At 48.7% G+C, this 18,690-nt stretch overlaps 1 protein-coding gene across 2 annotated transcripts; it reads right to left on the bottom strand.

Annotated features, from left to right (window-relative positions):
• Positions 1 to 1,140: 1,140 nt before the first annotated feature.
• On the bottom strand, positions 1,141 to 17,460 carry LOC135404325 (solute carrier family 22 member 13-like). Of its 2 annotated transcripts, XM_064639055.1 has the most exons (11): positions 17,334 to 17,460; positions 7,293 to 7,543; positions 5,907 to 6,010; positions 5,309 to 5,463; positions 5,024 to 5,192; positions 4,557 to 4,677; positions 3,853 to 3,947; positions 3,128 to 3,342; positions 2,285 to 2,393; positions 1,929 to 2,139; positions 1,141 to 1,800 (listed from the first exon to the last, which is right to left on the bottom strand). In XM_064639055.1, exons 2-11 carry the CDS (start codon positions 7,536 to 7,538, stop codon positions 1,717 to 1,719), a joined length of 1,509 nt encoding a protein of 502 aa, XP_064495125.1. In that variant the 5' UTR covers positions 7,539 to 7,543; positions 17,334 to 17,460; the 3' UTR covers positions 1,141 to 1,716. The 2 variants fall into 2 exon arrangements, with proteins under 2 accessions (XP_064495125.1, XP_064495118.1); XM_064639048.1 differs by lacking the exon at positions 17,334 to 17,460 and having other exon boundaries at positions 7,293 to 11,729.
• Positions 17,461 to 18,690: the final 1,230 nt, after the last annotated feature.

Raw genomic sequence — 18,690 nt, 5'->3', positions numbered from 1 at the left:
GTTCATTTATGTTGGAAAGGACCTTTAAGGCCATTGAGACCAGCCATAAACCCAGCACTGCCAGGTCCACCACTAAACCACATCCCTAACTGACACTTCTACATGTCTTTTAGATACCTCTAGGGTTTTTGACTCCACCACTGCCCTGGACAGCCAATTCCAGTGCCTGACAACCCTTTTGGAGAAGACTTTTTTCCTAATATCCAATCTAAACCTCCCTTGACTCAACTTGAGACCATTTCCTCTTGTCCTGTTACTTGGGAGAAGTGATTGACCCTTTCCTTGCTACATCCTCCTTTCAGGTAGTTGTAGAGACCAATAAGGTGCCCCCTAAGCCTCCTTTTCTCCAGGCTGAGCCCCCCAACTCCTCATCAGACTTGTGCTCCAGACCCTTCCGAGCTCTGTTGCTCTTCAGTGCCAAAGCTCAGATCTTGGAAGCGCCCCATCTCCAGCCCTGACCAGGTTACATGTGACTCTGGGGTGATTTTGTGCACCAGAGCCAAGGCACAAAATGAAAATCACCTTCAGGCACATCTGGCCCGTACTTGGGACACCCTGGCCTTCAAAACACCACTTACTACAGCACAAAGTGATAGAAACAAAAGGATGCATCAAACTTGTGTGACAAGACTCCTTCTTCAACCAAGAGTAGTGATGTTGTTTGAGGATATGACTTCATGAAAGGACTCCAAATATGTTCTCTGCTTGCAAACAAGTTAGTACAGGAGAGGAGCTCACTCTTCTCTTTCTTTTCATGGCAATAGATGACACTAAAAAGTCATGACTCAGCTGTCATCAGCTAACCAAGCTCACCATTAAAGGCTGACCATGATGAGGAAAGCTGCCCAGATGCCCACACAGTTTAATTGACATCGAATTGCAGTGTACTCCACACAATTCAGAAAGCTTCCACAGCTGCTAGTAGAGAAAATAAATACAGGTTGTTAGTCAGAAGACTTTGAAAAAAGTCCTTATTGGACTCAGTCATTCTGCTTTAACACTCTGCTTCTGCATTGTTTGTGGCTGATGGAAACAAAACACATTTCCATCTGCGTGCTAAATTACAGACTTAACGATTTCTGTGTAGAAAACACTCCAGAGCCAAGAGCAGTTACAAAGGCCAACTGTGAAACAAAAAAAAAAGAGTCAACACCATTTATTATTCACATATTGCATTACAAGTGTCTCTTATCAAACTCAGAGCATAATTTATATTATTCATGTAGAAACTCAACTTCAACACCACACAGAAAGAAAAACTAAATACGTGTGTGACGGGGTTTCAGTGACATCCTGATCAAACGTGGGGGCTCGGCCGGCGAGGAGGTGCCGGCCCAGGCCGTTAGTGCAGGAGGGACACAGCCCGGCGCCCGCTTGCCCAGTACAACCACTCTGCTGGCGATTCTTTATTGCTGTAAAACACGACAGGGATGGTTCCACGGGTACCAGTTTGTGAAGGACTGGGAAAACACGTCGGGAGGACTCTCTGCGCAGCCAGGCATGGCAGAACCGGGCTTGAGGAACAGTCTGAAGTGCGTGTTTCCCAAACACAGGGTGACACAGATCTCCTCTCCCTCTGACCATGGGTATTGTGTTCATCATCTGAAAGACCAGTTTCCAGGCAGCAGTGCCTCCCTGGCCGGCTTCAAGAAAGACTGAATCTGACTAGACCATTAGTGTGTGCCTGTCCAATCATGGCTTGATTTCTGAGCACCTTCAGTTGTCCTTCTCCAAGTCTGCTTCCTCCTCTCTGGAGTCTCTCTTAGAAAACTCTCTTAGAACCTCTCCAGTCTTCTCTTTCTGAAGAGAAGAAGGAAAGAGGAAGAGTCAATACGGTTTTCATCCTGGTTTCTGGTATTTTTTCCTTTACCTTAAATTTGCACCTTTGGATGTTTTTTTTCCTTAAATTCCGAGCTCCTTGTACCCACCTCATCTGGGGTTTTGCCCTTCCCTGTGTCATCTGGCAGGCTGACGCCGCGGGTCTCAGGCAGCAGGATGCAGGACAGTGACACAAGCAGGGGGATGCTCCCGAAGACGGCCATGGGGATGGCCCGGTGATACCGGTCCAGGGGGATGATCAGCGGGGCCAGGATCCCGGCCACCCTCGCCATGGTGGAGCACAGCCCCACGCCGGTCTGCCTGTGGGAGCGAGGGGCAGTGGGGGATGTGGGCAGGGATCAGCATCCCCTGGGACTGAGGGTGGCTGTGGGGACAGCTGGGCTCTTGTCCCATCCCCACCACCAGCCAAGGCAGAGGGAAGCTCAGATGTTTTGGGAGACCTCACCTGACGACCGTGGGGAAGAGCTCTGCGGTGTAGACGTAGGAGGCGGCGAAAGCGGTTGTGGCTGTGAACTTGCCAGTGATGGCCAGGACGGTGATGACCACGGGCTGGTCTGAGGGGAGGAGGAGACACCACCACTGTGACCTCAAAACTCTCTCCAGTATGTTTTCTTGGGGCACTCCTTTCTAACGGACTTACCAAGCAAATCTTGGCAAGTCGAGGACAAAACCCAACCCTTTGGAAATTGTCCCTAGCATACCATTACCTGGAAAATATCCTTTGGAAAGCTGGCAAAGAGAACACAGATTACTCCTGAGTTCTTGGGCATTCCCTAAATCTGCAACTGATATGAGCTACTGAGCCACCTCGGGTGTTTGGGGGAGTGCTCAGTTGGAAATACCACATCCCTGAGCTTGAAAGCATCATGCAGCCCCTCTCTTTCCTTCCCAACCTCACTCCCAGCAGCAGGGGTGAGGGTGTGGACTGCAGCAATATGGCACAAACAGATGTGGAGGGTGGGCATTTGTTTTTTTCTGTTCATCTAAAAGAAGGGGAAAGCAGTGGATTTTAAAACACCTCTTCTGCTACACCTTTCTGCCAGGAGGTGCTGGAGGTGATGGCTGATGGACATTGCCTGCCAAGAGCCAGGAGCTTTGGAAAGATCAGGCACAGCCCTGAAGGAGAAGAAACTGAAGCTGAGGGGGAACCAGCAGTGCCCTGGCCTGTGGCACTCAAGGCAGCTCAGCCCCTGGGAGAGAGCTGTGGCCAGCTGGGCTGGGAGGATGGGTCTGAACAAGGATAGGGATCTGTCCAGCTCTGCTCATGGGTTGGGAAGAGGTTATTCACCTTCAGGAATGCCAGCGAGGGCGAGGCACAACAGGCCAGACAGCATCAGGAATAGGGCCTGCACTTTCTTCCTCCCAAACCACTCCAGCAGGAAAATGAGGCAAACTCGACCTGGAAACTCCACGGCCCCAAAGGCCAGCTGTGTCACATAGATGTCCAGACCAAAACCTGTCACACTAAGGCTCAGTCCATAGTAGACAAAGCTGTCTGCAAACCTGAAATTCAAGTAAAGTGGAATAGAACATGTCACCAGATGGTTTTATGTGGACTTAACATCAAAAATTAGGATGGTTATACCACACACAACTTATTTAAACTCTCAACAACCTCTGTTTTGTCTCTTGTCACCACCTGTGACAGTTCTGTGGGACGTAGTTACATGAGATAAAGCAGAATGGATCCCCATATGGTCAGCAACTTCTAGACTGAACCCAAAACTTCTAGGTAGGCATAAAACTACTCCGAGGCATAGGGATCACCAAAATCTGGAATTACTCAAGCCTTTCTAACAAAACCCACAAAAAGTATAATGAATAATCATCTTCTCCCCATGGCCAGGCATGGTAAATCTGGTCCATGGGGAAACAGAATGACAGCAGATAAAAAAATACATGTATATATGACAACCAAAGTCACATGAAGTGAATTTACAGTTCTTGTCAACTATCAACCCCTTCTTTTCTTCACCTTGAAGCATAGAAAGAGGGGAGCAGGGAATGTCTTACCAGGCACACGACATGATTAAAGTCACCTTCCGGAGGTGCTTCTTCCGAAAGAGATCCAGAAGACTTCCAGACTTGGTTTGTTTCTCAGGTTTCAACTTCAAAACAAAGAAAGTCAAAGAGTCAAAGCAGGCAAAGGTAACCCATGGCCACCTGCTTTCCCATCTGCAGTCAATGGAAAGCCTCAGGGGGACAGGCTGGTGACCTCCACTGCTCTGGGAGAGACAACAGCCCAGTGAGGGCTCCTTCCTCTGTGCTCTGGGTGCCCAGCAAGGGGTTGGTGACCAAGACTTCTGTGGGATAAACATTTCCCCAGTGTAGGAGCTTTGGGGTGGACAAGGAAGTAACTCCCCTTCTGGCATTTATGCATGGAAACCCACAGACTAAACAGAGTCCATATCCTCATGACCCACACTCCTGCAACCCTCACAGGAGAAAAGCCAGGCAAGCATTTCAGTCCCTTCCACAGCCCAAAGGGGACCCCAGAAAGCTCCAGGCTGAGCCTCAGCAGAAGCTGTGCCTCTTCCCTGACCTCGTCTGTGTCCATTGCAGCTGGAGCTGGAGTCACCCCCGGTGCATCCTCAACTCATCCCCAGGGGCATGGAAAGATGCTGCTGGGCTGAGCTCAGCTGCAGGGGCCGTGCAAGCCCAAGAACAGAGGGAAGTCTCTGCAGACAAGCCGCGGTTCCCTGTGCCCGGACAGGTACCTGCTCCAGGAGTCCTTCCGGGAGGCTGCGCTTGTTGGTGGCCGCCGCCTTCTGAAGGAGCTTCTTGGCTTCCTCCATCCTGCCTTTTGTCACCAGCCACCGAGCTGACTCTGGGAGCACCCTGCCGAGGAGGGGAGCTCAGCACATGCTGCTCTGACCCGCAGAGTTCCCCCACAGCCCTTTTCTCTGACACCATGTCCCACAAGCAGTGAGCATCCCATGGGAGGGATGGGTCTAAATGCCCTACATTTAGGCTCCAAAGGCCACATTTGATGACCTGAAGCAAAGCAGCTGCTGGTCTCAGCAGTTCAGTGCCGCAGGGAGATGTGCTGAGCTCTGTAGAAGCTCCTCCAGCATCTGCACTGATGGGAAAGACCCATCCTGGTGCTGAGCTGCTGCTGCCTCCTCACTTCCACCCCTCACACCGCTGTTCTGTCTTACAGAAGCTCTGCCCAGCTCCTGCTTACCAGATGTAGAAGAAAAGGAGAAACATAGGAGCAGATCCTGCAATCTCCAGCAGCCTCCAGTTGCGGATTCCATAGCTCAATCCAGCCACCATCATCATTCCGATGGGATAAGCAGCCTGAGCAATAAGCACTGACTGTGGCCGGTAGGAGACTCCAACCCACTCTGTACCTGGAAAGAAGAACAAAAGTTCGGGGTCACCCTTTCCAAAACATGTCCAGCTCTTTTTTCTTATTGTATCTTGTGAGGCCACAACTGCTGCTTCAGGGCAAGGGCATCCTACTCACCCAGGGCCACGACAGTAATCATAATTCCTGACGCTGCAAACCCCACGACAAACCTGATGGCTATGTAGACATAGAAATGGGGCACAAAGGCAGTTCCTAGACCAAACATGCCCTGGAGGAGCATGCAGATCAGAATGACTGGCCGGCGGCCAATCCTGTGGGAGAAGAGAGAAGAAACAGTTGGTATCTGGAGAAACTCTGTGGGGTTAGGGAAGATCCCAGGTGGAATACCAAGTGATTTGAAAACCAGAGATTTTACATCCCTGTGAACAAAGTTCCTCTATACAGCCCAAGAAATAACATACACAAAAAGCAGCATCTCTACTTTTGAGCTGTCGCTCAAAGGCTGAGACACCAGCTGGGGCTGGACTTGTGAGTCCTGAAAGACCTCCCCACAAGGCTGTATCTGCCCCTCTCTCTTTTCAACCATCAGACATTTACAGACATGCCAGGTGGCCCCAGATGCCCTTGCTCAGGCAAGGGGATTGAATCTGTGGAGGGAGTAGTTCATGACTAGTGCAAGCACAGTCTGCACCCTCAGCTGGGCTGTCCCTGAGTGCTGGGCAATGACTCTGGGAAGGTGACCGTGTTTCCTCACCTGTCACTTAGCACCCCAAAGAACATGGCTCCTACGAGAAGCCCAGCCATGTAGATGGACTGGGAGATGTCGTTCAGGATCGTCCTTTCACACACCAGGTCAAACTGGAGGAGGGAAACAGAGATGCTGTTTGTTTTTGACAGACCCCAGCTGCTTTCTGAGGGTGGGCATCCTGTCTGGTCCATGGTGGATCCAGGAGCTGCCCCAGCTCTCACTCCGGCCTCTGGGAGCAGAGAACCCCCTCACAGGGACATGAGCCCTCTGTGGTGTGCACATAGGGCACAAATCAGAGGTGGGACAGACACATGGGGTGCTCAGCGTGCCCCTTCATCCTGTTGCACATCTCCTGAGTGCTGGGATCTGCCCAGGCATTCCCCAGGGAACCTCCTGCTTGGCAAGATTTGCTTAAAGGGTGACCTTGGGATAAGAGTTGTAGCAGCTCCACTTCTCTGGCTGCAAAGGCAGGATGGGGTGGAAGGAGGAGGAGAGAAGGAGAGCTGTGTTTTCTCTGGTAAAGGAGGACCAGCATAGGAATGGGAGGGGATGCAGTAGCTGCTGAGAATCCTACAGAGAAGCTGGCTGTGAAATGGATGTGGTGCTCCAGGGACACCAAGGAGCACTTGCAAATGCCAGAGGCTAGACTCTCTCCTCTGGTTGCAGCTCAGAGGAAGGTACTTGAGAGAAAGTGCTGGAGCTGGGAGGGTAAAAAGGAGGGAGAGAGGGAGGAAAGGAGGGAGGAATGAGGCAAGGTGAGAGAGAAACAGAATTCCAGAGAGGGAGAATCACAGAATCATCTAGATTGGAAAAGACCTCCAAGATCATTGAGTCCACCCTTTGATCACCCCCTTGTCAGCTAGAAGGTGGGGGATAAAGCAGAAAGGAGAAGTTGGGTATGCTGACAGACAAAGTCTTTGCTCAATTGCATAGCCCATGGAATGTCTTGTTGCAGCCCTGAAAGATTCCGGAGGCCCCAAAAATATCAATGACAAGTCCTTGGAAGGTAAATGTCTTTCACAGAGAAGGTGATGTGAGTAGAGCCAGGCTGAAGAATAGGGGAAACTGTGGCAGGGACACTCAAAAGGTCCCTCCTGGCAAGACCATATGTTCAAGGGTCTGGATACTGGAAAGGGAAGAGATGGTGGGCAGACCATGTCATGGACTCACACCCCCATTGTCACTGCCTGTGCCCTCCCTGGGCATCTACATCATGGTCTTCCTGCAAAAACCTCCCAAGGATTTCAGCTGTGATCTGTGTGATGGAGGTGAAATCCTCCAGTGCCTGGTAAATCTCAGCCTGGCTGCACCACAGCTGGCATTGGCTGACCGAACCACAGGACAGGACACACCCATCCCTTCCCTTCATGTCGTTAAAAGGGGATTACAGACCTCGGTCAGCAGGGATGGTGGCTCTGCTGGGTACACCCAGCCATTGCTGCACTTCTGCGTGGCGTTCAGGCCGTATGCCACGATGGAGTCCAGGTCCCAGTCCACCGGGGAGTACATGGAGCACTGCTCGTAATTCCCGTCCGCATCCCGGGGCAGGGTGAGGTTCAGCTGCTCTTCCAGCGTCAGGTTGGGGCCGACGGCGCGGATCCAGCTGGTGTTACAGTGGTGGGGCACATCCAGAACCATGAACACTTGGCCAACCATTTGGAAAGGATTAAGAAGGAGCGGGAGGGTGAGCAACAGGATCAGCAGTTTCTGGTATAGCCCAAACTCCCCCAGAGCACTTATGACATCTCCGAAATCAGCCATGGTGATTACCTCTCTGGCCAGGCTGTGCTAGTGCATCTGGCTTAAATAGGCAAATATTAATGTTTAAGCTGTGTCAGCACTAAACCCCTAATCCAGTGATAAAACAAGCACCTGTACCAGCACGTTCATCATTATGATGATATGGTGCTGTCCTCCAGGGTGTACTTTATCACCAACCATTTCCTGCTGTTCTTTGCTCAGGAGCAGAACAAAGAGCATTGCCACTCTTGGAGACAGCACAGAAACAGCTTGTCTTTTTCCAGCCTGGAATTTCTCACAAGGCCTCCTGAAAGCAACTGTGCTGCAGTGCAAGGTTTTTGTCTGAGACATGAAGTTGTGACCCTACAAACGAGGGGTAGTTTTCCTGAGTGGGGTGAAACAAAAGGAGTGAATTTGCTGCTCCCATTCATGGTTATATAACCCATCCTGGAGACTATAGGAAAGGGAAGCAGAAAACCACTTCTCCTCTGGACCAGGAAATATGGCTGGTAGTCAAGTAGACTTGGCCTTGACAGCTGTGTCCCAAGCTGTCTGTTTTAATTTGCCCCGTGTAGAAACCCGGGTTAGTCATAAAACTAGACCTAAACTGCAGTGTCTTGGGGAGAATCCTAAAATAGGTTTGGCTCAGAGAGTACCCTTAGGGAAAACAGCACGTTACACACACAGACACACAGAGCACACAGGATCTGGGAAACCACACCAGCTTGGTTTTGCCTGAGGTTCCGATGTCACTTGAAAAGCAGATTGACCTGATTTCTGCTGCGCATCTGAGTCGCTTCCTAGGCAAACTCCCTGAGTGGTTTGTATCTTTATTCCTGCAAACTGGATAGCTGGATTGCACTCAGTGTATGAAATTTGGTGTTTACTTTGGAAAGCTCTCCTGGCTGCTTTCACCAGAGCAATAAGGACAGCTCACTGACCTGCTCACTTCAAGTCTCCTCTCAAATTCTTTGTCCTTCCCTCTCAATGCAGACAGCATGTATGAGCCTCCAGCAAAGTTACTAGGGGGTCACACAAGCCTAGATTGATGTTTCATGCCTGGGAATGGCATTGTTGTGCTTATGGAAGTGGGAAGAGGGGTAAAATATTGGATTTTAAAGCATGACCTCTCACCAGGAGAGGGAGTGTGAGATCATACTGGTTAGTGCTATTAGTGAAGGAAGGGAAGAGTAAATGCTACTTATAGAGTTGTGTAAATTCACAGCAGTGGTGTTTATTATCATCTGCACACACCCCACTGGGCTCTGGATCCACACCCTTGAGTGAGGGGGCTTGTTATTTTTCAGAGACACCCTTTGAACTGGAGTTTGAGCTAGACAACCTCCAGAAATTCCTTTTGCCCTCTGACCTTTTTGTGGGATGACAGCCAGGGAGATCTGCTCTGGCAGATGCATTTTGACCCTATCCTCCTCAACAGGGAGCAGGTGCCTTCTCCATCATTCTGCAACAAGCTGAAGTTTTCAAGCTTACCCTGTTATGTGTGGCTCATGGTGTCCCCTCCCATTCCTCAGCCACCAGCATCTCCTGTGTCAAAGAGGTCAGATCTTGCCTATAAAAACTCCTTGAGGGTGATCCAGACCTGAATGCAGCCTCATGTGCTAATGCAGATGTGACTCCTTAAGGCTCTTCTTCCCAACATCACCAGTCAGGCACTTCTGAACCCCTGGGAGAGATTCAGCCCCTTGTAAACTCTCTCACCCTCAGGCGACATTTCTCATAGAAAGACATTGTTCTCATCATGTGGGGCCAAGTGTGTCAATCCCTACATGGTGGAGATCTCTCAGGGGCCAAGGCTGGAGCAGCCCTGTAAAGCTCTGCTTCCTGGAGCAGATAAGGATAAGGATTCGATGCTTATTTCTCTGTGTTCAGCAGTTTTGCCCATGTGCATTACTAAGACTTGCAAAGCCTCTTGAAAATGGAGAAGCCTCTACCAGAGGAACCATGAGAAACCAGCAAGTCTCAGGAAAACCTGGGATGGGAAGTTGGAAAACCTGTATGTCCATGTCAAGGACTAGGGAAAGGGAGGGGGACCATCCAAGGAAGTAGTTCAGAAAGAGAAAAGAAACCACTGCCTGGGGAGGAAGCCTGGTGCAGGCAGTAGAGCACTGACATATTAATTCATGGACTTGTCTTTTCCCTTACACAGCTCTGAACATCAGGAGTGACTGTAGTTGGAGACCCATTTGGACACCTAGGAATTCTAGCCAGAACGGATTCATACCCACCACCTGTGGTGCTCCTGCATTTTCCCTCTTCCTCTTAGAGCTGGCACAGAGAGATTAGGTTTATAGGTGTCATCTGGCAGTGACAACTTGGTCTGGGCATCACTCTGAGCATCTTTGGCACAGGTACCAGGGCCACCCACTTCCCACTGCCCCAGTGGAAGGTGCTTGATCTCTGCAAACCTCTCCATCTCTAAGCACAGCTTGACCAGGTTTCAGGCAGGGCTGTGAGATGGCAGTGCCTCTATCCCAAACCTCTTGCCCCATTCTAAGGTGAGACCAACTTCAGCATCTAACGATTCATCTAATTTTCAAGGACATCCCTCTTTTCCCTGATCTGTGTTGATTGAGCAGTGTCCCTGCTCAGAGCACTGACACTGCTTTGCAGCAGATGCACTCATTGAGCAGCTTTTTTCCTCCAGCAGACCTGACAGAGACGGGGTTATTCTGGCACTGGTGAGGCAGGAAAGGTTTTTTTTTCTTTAATTATCTTTATTTTAAAAATTAATTATTTTAACACCTTTTTTCCTTTTTTTTTTTTTTTTTTACAGAGAGCTGATTAAAACACGTGCAGTCCCTATGATCTTATGACCTAAGGCGCGTGCAGTCCCTATGCCTATGATATAAGGCACATGTTCCCTCTTTGACCCTCTGAGGTTTCTCATGAGTTTATTTATGATTAGTATAGTTGTTAACTCCTCTAATATTTATGATTAGTATAATTGCTGACTCCTCTAATATTTATGTTATGTAATATTTGTGCAAAGGGCAGTCAGAGGGGATCAGAGTGCAATCACACAGGAAGAGCAGATGTAGCAACGTCCCCGCACCACGAGGCTTCAAGACACCTGGGTTCCTTGTCCTCCTCTGCCCCTCTGATCTTGGCAAGGTTATTTCACTTATCTTTGCACGTCACTGTACAATGAGGCTGATGGTGGTGACCTCTTGTGTGGAGCAACTTTGCAGTTTACAAAAGGAAAAATGCAGTGGGGGGTGTGAGATATCATCATAATTAAGTGTAGGCAAGTCACACAGTGAAAAGGTGTATGATGTTTTGGGTTGGATTCATCTCTGGATGTCTCAGTGTAGTTGTCTATGTGTGAAACAGACCCCTAAGGCCACACTGTGGTGAGTGGAGATGGATTGACACAGTTCACAGAGTCCAGAGGGCTGATTCCTTTAAGTGCACTTTTCTGGTTTAGGGTGGGCTGAATCACTCCCCAGACTGTACTTGCTAATGCTCCATTGACTCTGATGTGGGCTTAAGCATCTGCTTTACCTTGAAATGTTAATACTGCAGACACCTAAACCTAAACTTTCACCTTGCCCTGCTCAGCTTTGCCTTTGCCCATTGCATTTTACTTGTACACTTGTGGCCAAGGATTCAGTTCCTTCCTGAGACATTTTCTCTTCTCGTTCGAATTTCTAGTTCTTATTGGCTTGTTGTTCATGGCTGTGAGCTGGTTGGACCTTTTTGGTTCTCTGTCTTCCCTCCTCCACGCAGAAATTCTTTGAGGGACCTTGGCAGCAGCAGATCCCCTCTGCAGAAGCCCTCTGGCTGCAGAGAACAGGGGGTGCTGGTTGGTCTCTACTTGGAGGTTCCTCACACTGAACTTAGTTCTTGCAATGTTCTTTTTTGGGAACTGACCATTGACTCACTCTGGACAGGATAGAGAACTTAAATTTAGCTCCTTAAGGCATTAATAAATCAGTCTGTGCACAACTGAATTTGTCTTGTGCCAGAGGAGTGGGGCATTTCTAAACTGATTTCATTAATTTCTTTTGGTCCTGTATCAAGCCAACTTGTGCTGCAGGGCTGGGTGCTTTTCACCCTTTTTTTTTTCAACTATATAAAGAACTCCTTCTCTGAAACGTCATCATTTAACTCATCCAAGTCCTCAGAAGAGAGACTTGCATAATCTTCTTCAACTCCTGATGTTTTTCTGCTCCTGTTCATTTTTTCAGGAGCCTCCTGGCCTGGATCAAAGACATCCTGATTAAAGGTTTCAGAAACATGGCTGCTCAACATGCATGTTAAGGGAAAATTGTCTTCCTGCGTAGAGAGATGCTTGTTTCTTGAGTCTTCAGCACTGAGACCCAATCCAAACATTTCTTCTGCTGCCTTCGGAGCCTGGCACTGTGGATCCAGCTGCTGCAGCATTGCACAGCTCTGAATCCCTTCCAGGTCTCTAATATTAATCTCATCCTGACCATCAAGAAGTGAGAGACTGGAGGTGTCCCACAGCTCCAGTGGGGCATTTGTTTCTGCTGGGATTTCCTGGAATAATTCTGAAGTATTTGGATCAAAGAAAGGTGGATTTTCTGCCTCTGAGTTTTGCAAGTCTGAATTTAGGGTTTTACTTGCTATGCTGGGAAAATCTTGTCCTCCAGGAAAGAACAAGTTATTGTCCTCCAGAAAACCCATGTTGCCAAACTGCAGCTCAGCTTTCTTGGATAACTTTTCTGAATTGCCTGGTGAAAAAAGTATCCCATCTTCTGTCACCGTGTCCTGGACATCCAAGCTCAACAGGTTCTGGGCTTCTAGTGGATGAGCACCATGATGATTTCCTACCCTGGTGAGATTTTTGCTGTTATCAACAGCAGGAGCAAGCTCTGGAGGAGGATGTGGAAGGTTTGTTCTACCTTCTGAGGTTTCTGCAGCTTGTTTCTGATCTTCCTGTGTTGTTATGAGAGGGGGCCAACAGCTGCCCCATTGCTGCCAAACCTGGCTATTTAAAGACAGTTGGTCATGAATGTCAAGTTCAGTTTTCTCGTGTTTATCATCATGTGACATGCTTGTGCCAGGAGCTAACAATAGGATGTCCGTCTCCTTGCCCTCAGCAGAGTCTGAGAAACCTCCAGAGCTCTCCTGGATATGTTTAGGGAAGACCTCCATCTTTCCTGGCTGTGGCAGCTGATCATTCCTGGAGGCCTTTTGTTTTGCTTGGCTGGAGGAGCTGAGGAGGCTCTGGGGATTTTCTGTCCCGTCATCAATATTTGTTTTTTCTGAGGATCCTGCAGGTTTTTCTGGTGGGCTCTGCTTCTTCTCTGAGGAGTAACCAAACAGAGTGACAAGGGCTGACTGGGGCTTCGTGGGTTTCCTTTGGGTTGTTGTTTCTTTCTTGGGAGCACTGCCTTTGTCTTCAGAGCCAAAAAGTGTAATGAAGGGATTTTTCCCGAACCTGAAACCTTTACCTGTTGTTTCTCTGCAGGCTTGACTGCTTCTGGTCTCCTTGCTCTGGGCACCAGTCTGTGACACAGGCAGAGTTCTTTCCTCTAGGAGTTTCAGATCCACTTTTTCCTCACCCACTGGGTGGCCTCCGGATTTTTCCAAGGATATATTTGGTTTGGAATATTCTGATGTCTTGGCTGGTTGCTCAGAAATGTGCAAGATGTTTTCACTAAGAACTTCCCTGGAATCCTCTGACTTGGAGTTGATGACCCCATCATGTGAGGGGCAAGTGGCACAAGTTCCTTTCAGAGGTGTGTCTGTTGATCCTGGAAAATCCTTGCCAGGTGATTTAATGTCATGGCTCAAAATATCCTCATGAGTGTTAGTTTTCAGTGGGCCACTTGTGTCCCGAGGTTCTCTTTCTTGTAGACAGGACACACCATGATCATCTGTCTTCTTTGGCAAACCAGGTGAAGAATCTCTGCTCTTTTCTGCTTTGTTTTCCTGAGATGCTTGCTCAGCACCAGGCTCTTCCAGACACTCTGACATACTTACTGCTTTCTCTTCTTTTGTCTTCTCAAATTCTGCCTCTTTGCTCTCAATTCCAGGCAAATCACTTGTGCTGGATGGCTGCCTACTTTCCCCCAAAGTTATTGGTGTCTGTTTCACAGGGAACTCCTTGGTGTTTGCCTTTGATTTCTCATTCAACATTCCAGTGATCTCGGGTAATACACTCAGCTCTCCCAGCTCCGGGGAACCAGAAGATACATAAGAAGTCCTTGATATACCAGAGGGGGAATGGGCCTCTTCAGCTTCACTTTCAGGGGTGTCAGTACCCTCAGCTTCACATTTTAGTTCCATAATTCTAGAGTCTCTGATTTCAGGCACAGGGGTGGGCTGTGTGCTGTTCATTCCCTCTCCAAGATGATGCTTGTCTCCTGCAGGATCCGGGGTGGTTGTGGTCAGTTTAGGCTTGTTATTTGTCATGGCAGGTGTTGTGTCTCCTTCACTGGGTGTGCCTGGAGACCCATGGATCTTGTTTTCCTTTGCTGGGACTTCTGCAGCAGGGAGGGTGCAGCCCCTTGAGCCCCCCAGACCCACCCACTTGGTGGGTTTAGTGCTTTGAGGTGTGGTGTGGGGGACAAGGGAGCCACGAGGCAGGGGCTTCACAGGCTCCAGGACTGGAGGGAAGGAGGCAGAGACAGGCCCTCTCTTTGGCTGGGCTTGGCCCTGCTGGATTGCAGCCACTCTCTGGGACACCTTTCCCCCTCTCTTCCCTTCAGGCACATCCCCATCCCCAATCTTTTCATTGCCTCTCTGTCCTCCATTCTTGGGCCAAGAACACACTTGCTCTCTTTCCTTGGTACAGGTGATGCCGGGTAAGAATCTTCCCTTCTCCACTGCTGCCTCTGCTGCTGGTTTGCCCTCCTGCCCCCTGAACACCATCCTGCCTGCCCTGCTGCCCTGGTAGGTTTGCAGGCTCAGTGCAGGCTTTTTCCAGGAACATGCTCCATTTCTGCCTTTTCCATCCACAGCCAACAAGGCTGTTTCTGAAGGTGGCCAGACTGTTCTGAGCTTGTTCCCTAACAGGACAGACCTGCTGTTCAGCTCTTGCCTGCGCTCAGCCAGCTGCAGATCACGCTGTGCATTGAAGGATGAGGGTTTCTCTCCTGTTTCACTGTTTTTGGCCCTGTTACACCAGTCCTGGGGCTGCGGTCCTCCTGGTCGGTGCTCCAGCCTTTCCGTCTCACTTCTGCTTCCTGCTCCAGCCATCTGCTTGTAGTGGACTTGGCAGTAAAACACCCCATGGAGGGCAGCATAGTTTTGCAAGCTGGAAAACACACATTGGCATGGCTGTTAGTGGCTGTGTGGGAGGGAAGCTGCAGCACTGATGGACGGGTTTTCAGCAAAATTACTTTTCAGTGGGCAAAGGAGGGGGGGTTTGAAGAATGAAACCTTTCAAAAGTGGTGCTGGCTTTCTGAGCATGTGTTTGATTTTTCTTTCAAAAACCAAAACATGTGAAAAATTAAACATTTCCTTGCGATACCTCTGGGAGCTGTAGCCCAGGTTATGTTCAATCCCTTTCTCATTTACAGGCCAGGCTTCATACCAGCACTTCATCTCTCCCCCTGTATGCACAGCGTGGACCTTATGGATAAAACTGCACAAGGGCTCCCATGGTACAACAACAGCATGATGGGAGAAAGTGTCTGTAGAGCTCAGGGGTCAACAGGATGTCAAGCAGCCTCAGAGGAAAGGATTGTCTCAGTGACTGGAAAGCCAAAAAGAAGCCAGCAGTGTGCCCTCATGACAGAGAAGTTAACTATATCCTGGGCTGCCCTAGGAAGAGCCTGCTAACTGGTCAAAAGAAATGACCATTCCTCTACTTTTGGCACTTGTAGGACCCCATGTGGGGCACTTGGTCCATTTTTGGGTTTCTCAGCGCAAGAAAGCCATTGATACACTGCAAGGAATCCAGCAAGGCCAGCGAGGTGGTCAGGGACCTGGAACTGTTAATGGCTTATACTTTGTTAAGATCACTTTTGTCCACAGTAGCAAACTGCAAAGAAACAGCTGCTCATCCAGCAGCCCATCCTTCCTGAATGTGCCTCCTAATTTGGACTGTGAAAGGGCTTTGAGACGAGATGAGATGAGATGAGATGAGATGAGATGAGATGAGATGAGATGAGATGAGATGAGATGAGATGAGATGAGATGAGATAAGGGGGTGCCATTGTCCAACTATCCCAGGTGCAGAAGGGCGTGCCTACCTGCAGCTATGAACTGGATTTCCAGATAAGGGAAAAGGGTGATTTAGAGGCAAATCCTTCGAGGTGGGATAATGCCAATGTCCTCCCTTACATGATGACTGCAGCTGTGGAAACTGTGACACTCACACCTAGCCTGAGCTATTAATCTCAGACGATGGACCATAATGGGCCATGATTGATGCTGACATATTAGGCAGCTGTAACATCTTAGAAGGTGTCAAAGGCTCATGACACATCCTGTGATCCAGTATTGAATCATCCATTGTAAAACTCACTGCCCCAGGGGAGTACAAGGCATTCCCACGTGAGCCTGAGTGTATAAAACTCATGATATCTTCGAGTTTTGTGGACTTCCCCCACCCCTGATGGATCAAGACCACCATTTCAACCAACAGGCACCAAAGCTGCAACTACCAAGTCTCATCACTGGATCCAGTGGGTGGTGACTGTATATCTTTCCAGCTTCATCCTTTCTTTCTCTTTCCTCATACATTTTCTTAAGTGTTATTTTTATGCTTTTATATTGCTGTATTACTAAAGATAACAGCAACCAAAACGGCTACACACCTGTTTTCCTTTGAAACCAAACTGTTCTGAAATAAACCCCACGTATCTATATTTACAAACACCAATCCTTCAGTGTTGTTTCACTCTCATCTGCCCCAAGGGCTCTATTAACAAGAACCAGGGTTACCCTCACCTTCTGAGGCAGGTTGTGACAGGAACATGTGTCATCCGAGGAGAGGCTGAGAGCTGGCTTAGCCAGGACTTACCACAAAGGGTTAAGAGGGAGAAACTACTTTCTGTGTGTGTTTATTTGATGGGAAGTTATACAGAAGACAGAGCTGGAGTGCTTTTGGAGGTGGACACTGACAAGATGAGAGGCAATGGGAACAAGTTGGAACATGGGAAATGGCGATGAGATACAAGAAAAAACATTTTCACTGGTGGTCAATTCTTCAAAGAGGGGCCCCAGCTGAAAGACTGTGTAACCTCCACCCTTGGAGCCATGCACACCTCTCCTGGATATGTTCCTGTGCTACCTGGCTTCCTTGGACCTGCAGAAGGTTGGGTGGAGACTTCCAGAGGTACTTTCCAAACTACCTGACAAAATGTGGTGCTTAGGGACATGGTTAAGTGGTGGACCTGGCAGTGTTAAGTTAGTGACTGGACTCAATGGTCTTATAGGTCTTTTCCAACCTTAATATTTCTATGACTCTAAGAATATGAGGCACCCAAATGACTCCTCCAGTTAAATTCCATATCAGTATTCCCAAACTGTAAATATTTATTGAAGTTTCAGCTCACCCTTGCCCCACCAACTGTGCAGATTCCTGATCCACAGGTGTCTTCAGACTGGTGATGGAGAGGCAGATTGTATCAGGGAAACTGCCTGCCCTTTCTCATTTCCTGAATCGTGTTCTGCTGGAATTACCCTTGGACAATTGTGATGGAAACTGCTTGGACACTCCTTAAAAATAAATGCACCTGGGTCCTACCACTCACCTCAGCTTCCTCCCGCAGACCTGGCAGCAGAAACACGAGCGGTGCACACAGACCCCATCAATGACAACCCGCTCCATGGAGTAGATGGGCTTCAGGCAGAAGGCACACATTTCTTTCAACATGGGCTGAAGAAGGAGAAACTGAAGTTAAATAACTGAATCGTGACCACCTGAAGATGTGATCTGCAGGCCAATTTACTGAATCTTCTGCTGGGTTGCATTTTCTTGCTGTTCCTTCACAGATCTGCTGTGAGAGTTCAGCTTCGTGTCTGACTCAATTTATTTGTCATCTTGGATAAGTCAGTGTTAATTTTCAGTCAGGACAGAAAGACAGAACACTGCTGGGCCCCTGATAAGAAAAATTATTCAATTGTTTGAGAGTAAATGATTCATTCAGTTGAATAATTTAAAAACCTTGAGTGAAGTTAAGAAATGTTCTTCAGAGCCCCTGACTCAAAAACTCTGGCTGTTCAGCTCCTGAAATCTCTGACATCATATGGCTGCTCACACTGACACATAGTCCAAACATTAAAAAGACAACAGATATCAGCATTAAAGCTCCCACAGGTCCACAAACCTGCTGCTTTACTCCAGCATGTTCACTCTCTGGACTGTGTTTTATGCCATGATCTGATTCCTCAAACACTTCTTTATGTGAAAAGCCCAGGGAATCTCTCTGGAAAGCACTGCTGGTGCCATCTATACTAGTGGAGAGAGAAAGGGAATAAAGGATCTCGGACATCAGCCCAGCTCCAGGAATAGCTCCAGGTACTCTGCATGGCCAAGTGACCCGGAGGATGCAGGAAGCAATGTTGGTGTCTCTGTGCACTCCTTCTCACTGTGGTGCAAAGCAGAGGCTTGTCGGAGGACAGAAACTGTGTGAACAGTTTCCATTGCATTTCTGCGACCTTCACCTTGGCATGGCTGGGTGCAGACAGTAAAAAAAATACTGCGCCACTAATATGACTGCAGGTCCTGTGCCAGGGTGAAGGAGGAGTTATGCTGGCAGGAAAACAAGTTTTATGGACACCTGGTGTGGTCCAATTAGTAATGTACAGCTCAGTGTGTTTACCTTATGTATCCAATGTAACCTGAAAAAGAATCACATGTCTCTGCATCACAAGCAGCATATAAGCTGCTTTTCCTCTAATAAAGCGGACATTTTTGCCAATCATATTGATTTGTGTGCATTTCTGTCTGAACCCCTCCGCCGTTATCTGGCGCCCGTTTAGCAGGGAGTCCTACTTCGTCGAGTTCTGCAGGGACGTAAGGTGAACGGAAGGAGCTGAGGGAAGCGGTCGTGGGAGGTGATGCTGTCCCCGGCATCACGGAACAAAGCCATGCGCATGGTACAGAGG

This window comes from Pseudopipra pipra, chromosome 1 (genome assembly GCF_036250125.1).
Source record: "Pseudopipra pipra isolate bDixPip1 chromosome 1, bDixPip1.hap1, whole genome shotgun sequence".
In the NCBI taxonomy this organism is placed as follows: domain Eukaryota; kingdom Metazoa; phylum Chordata; class Aves; order Passeriformes; family Pipridae; genus Pseudopipra; species Pseudopipra pipra.
Note: the sequence above shows the minus strand (reverse complement) of the source record. Positions and strands in the feature narration are given on the sequence as shown.

What these genes read in the sequence shown, in the direction of transcription:
- LOC135404325 (XM_064639048.1), bottom strand. Translation starts at nt 7,661, where the DNA reads ATGGCTGATTTCGGAGATGTCATAAGTGCTCTGGGGGAGTTTGGGCTA. An exon ending in CTCCTTTTCTTCTACATCTG is followed by an intron (nt 4,678 to 5,023) that starts GTAAGCAGGAGC and finishes CCTCCTCGGCAG; the next exon opens with GGTGCTCCCAGAGTCAGCTC. An exon ending in CCTCGCTGGCATTCCTGAAG is followed by an intron (nt 2,394 to 3,127) that starts GTGAATAACCTC and finishes TCCTCCCCTCAG; the next exon opens with ACCAGCCCGTGGTCATCACC.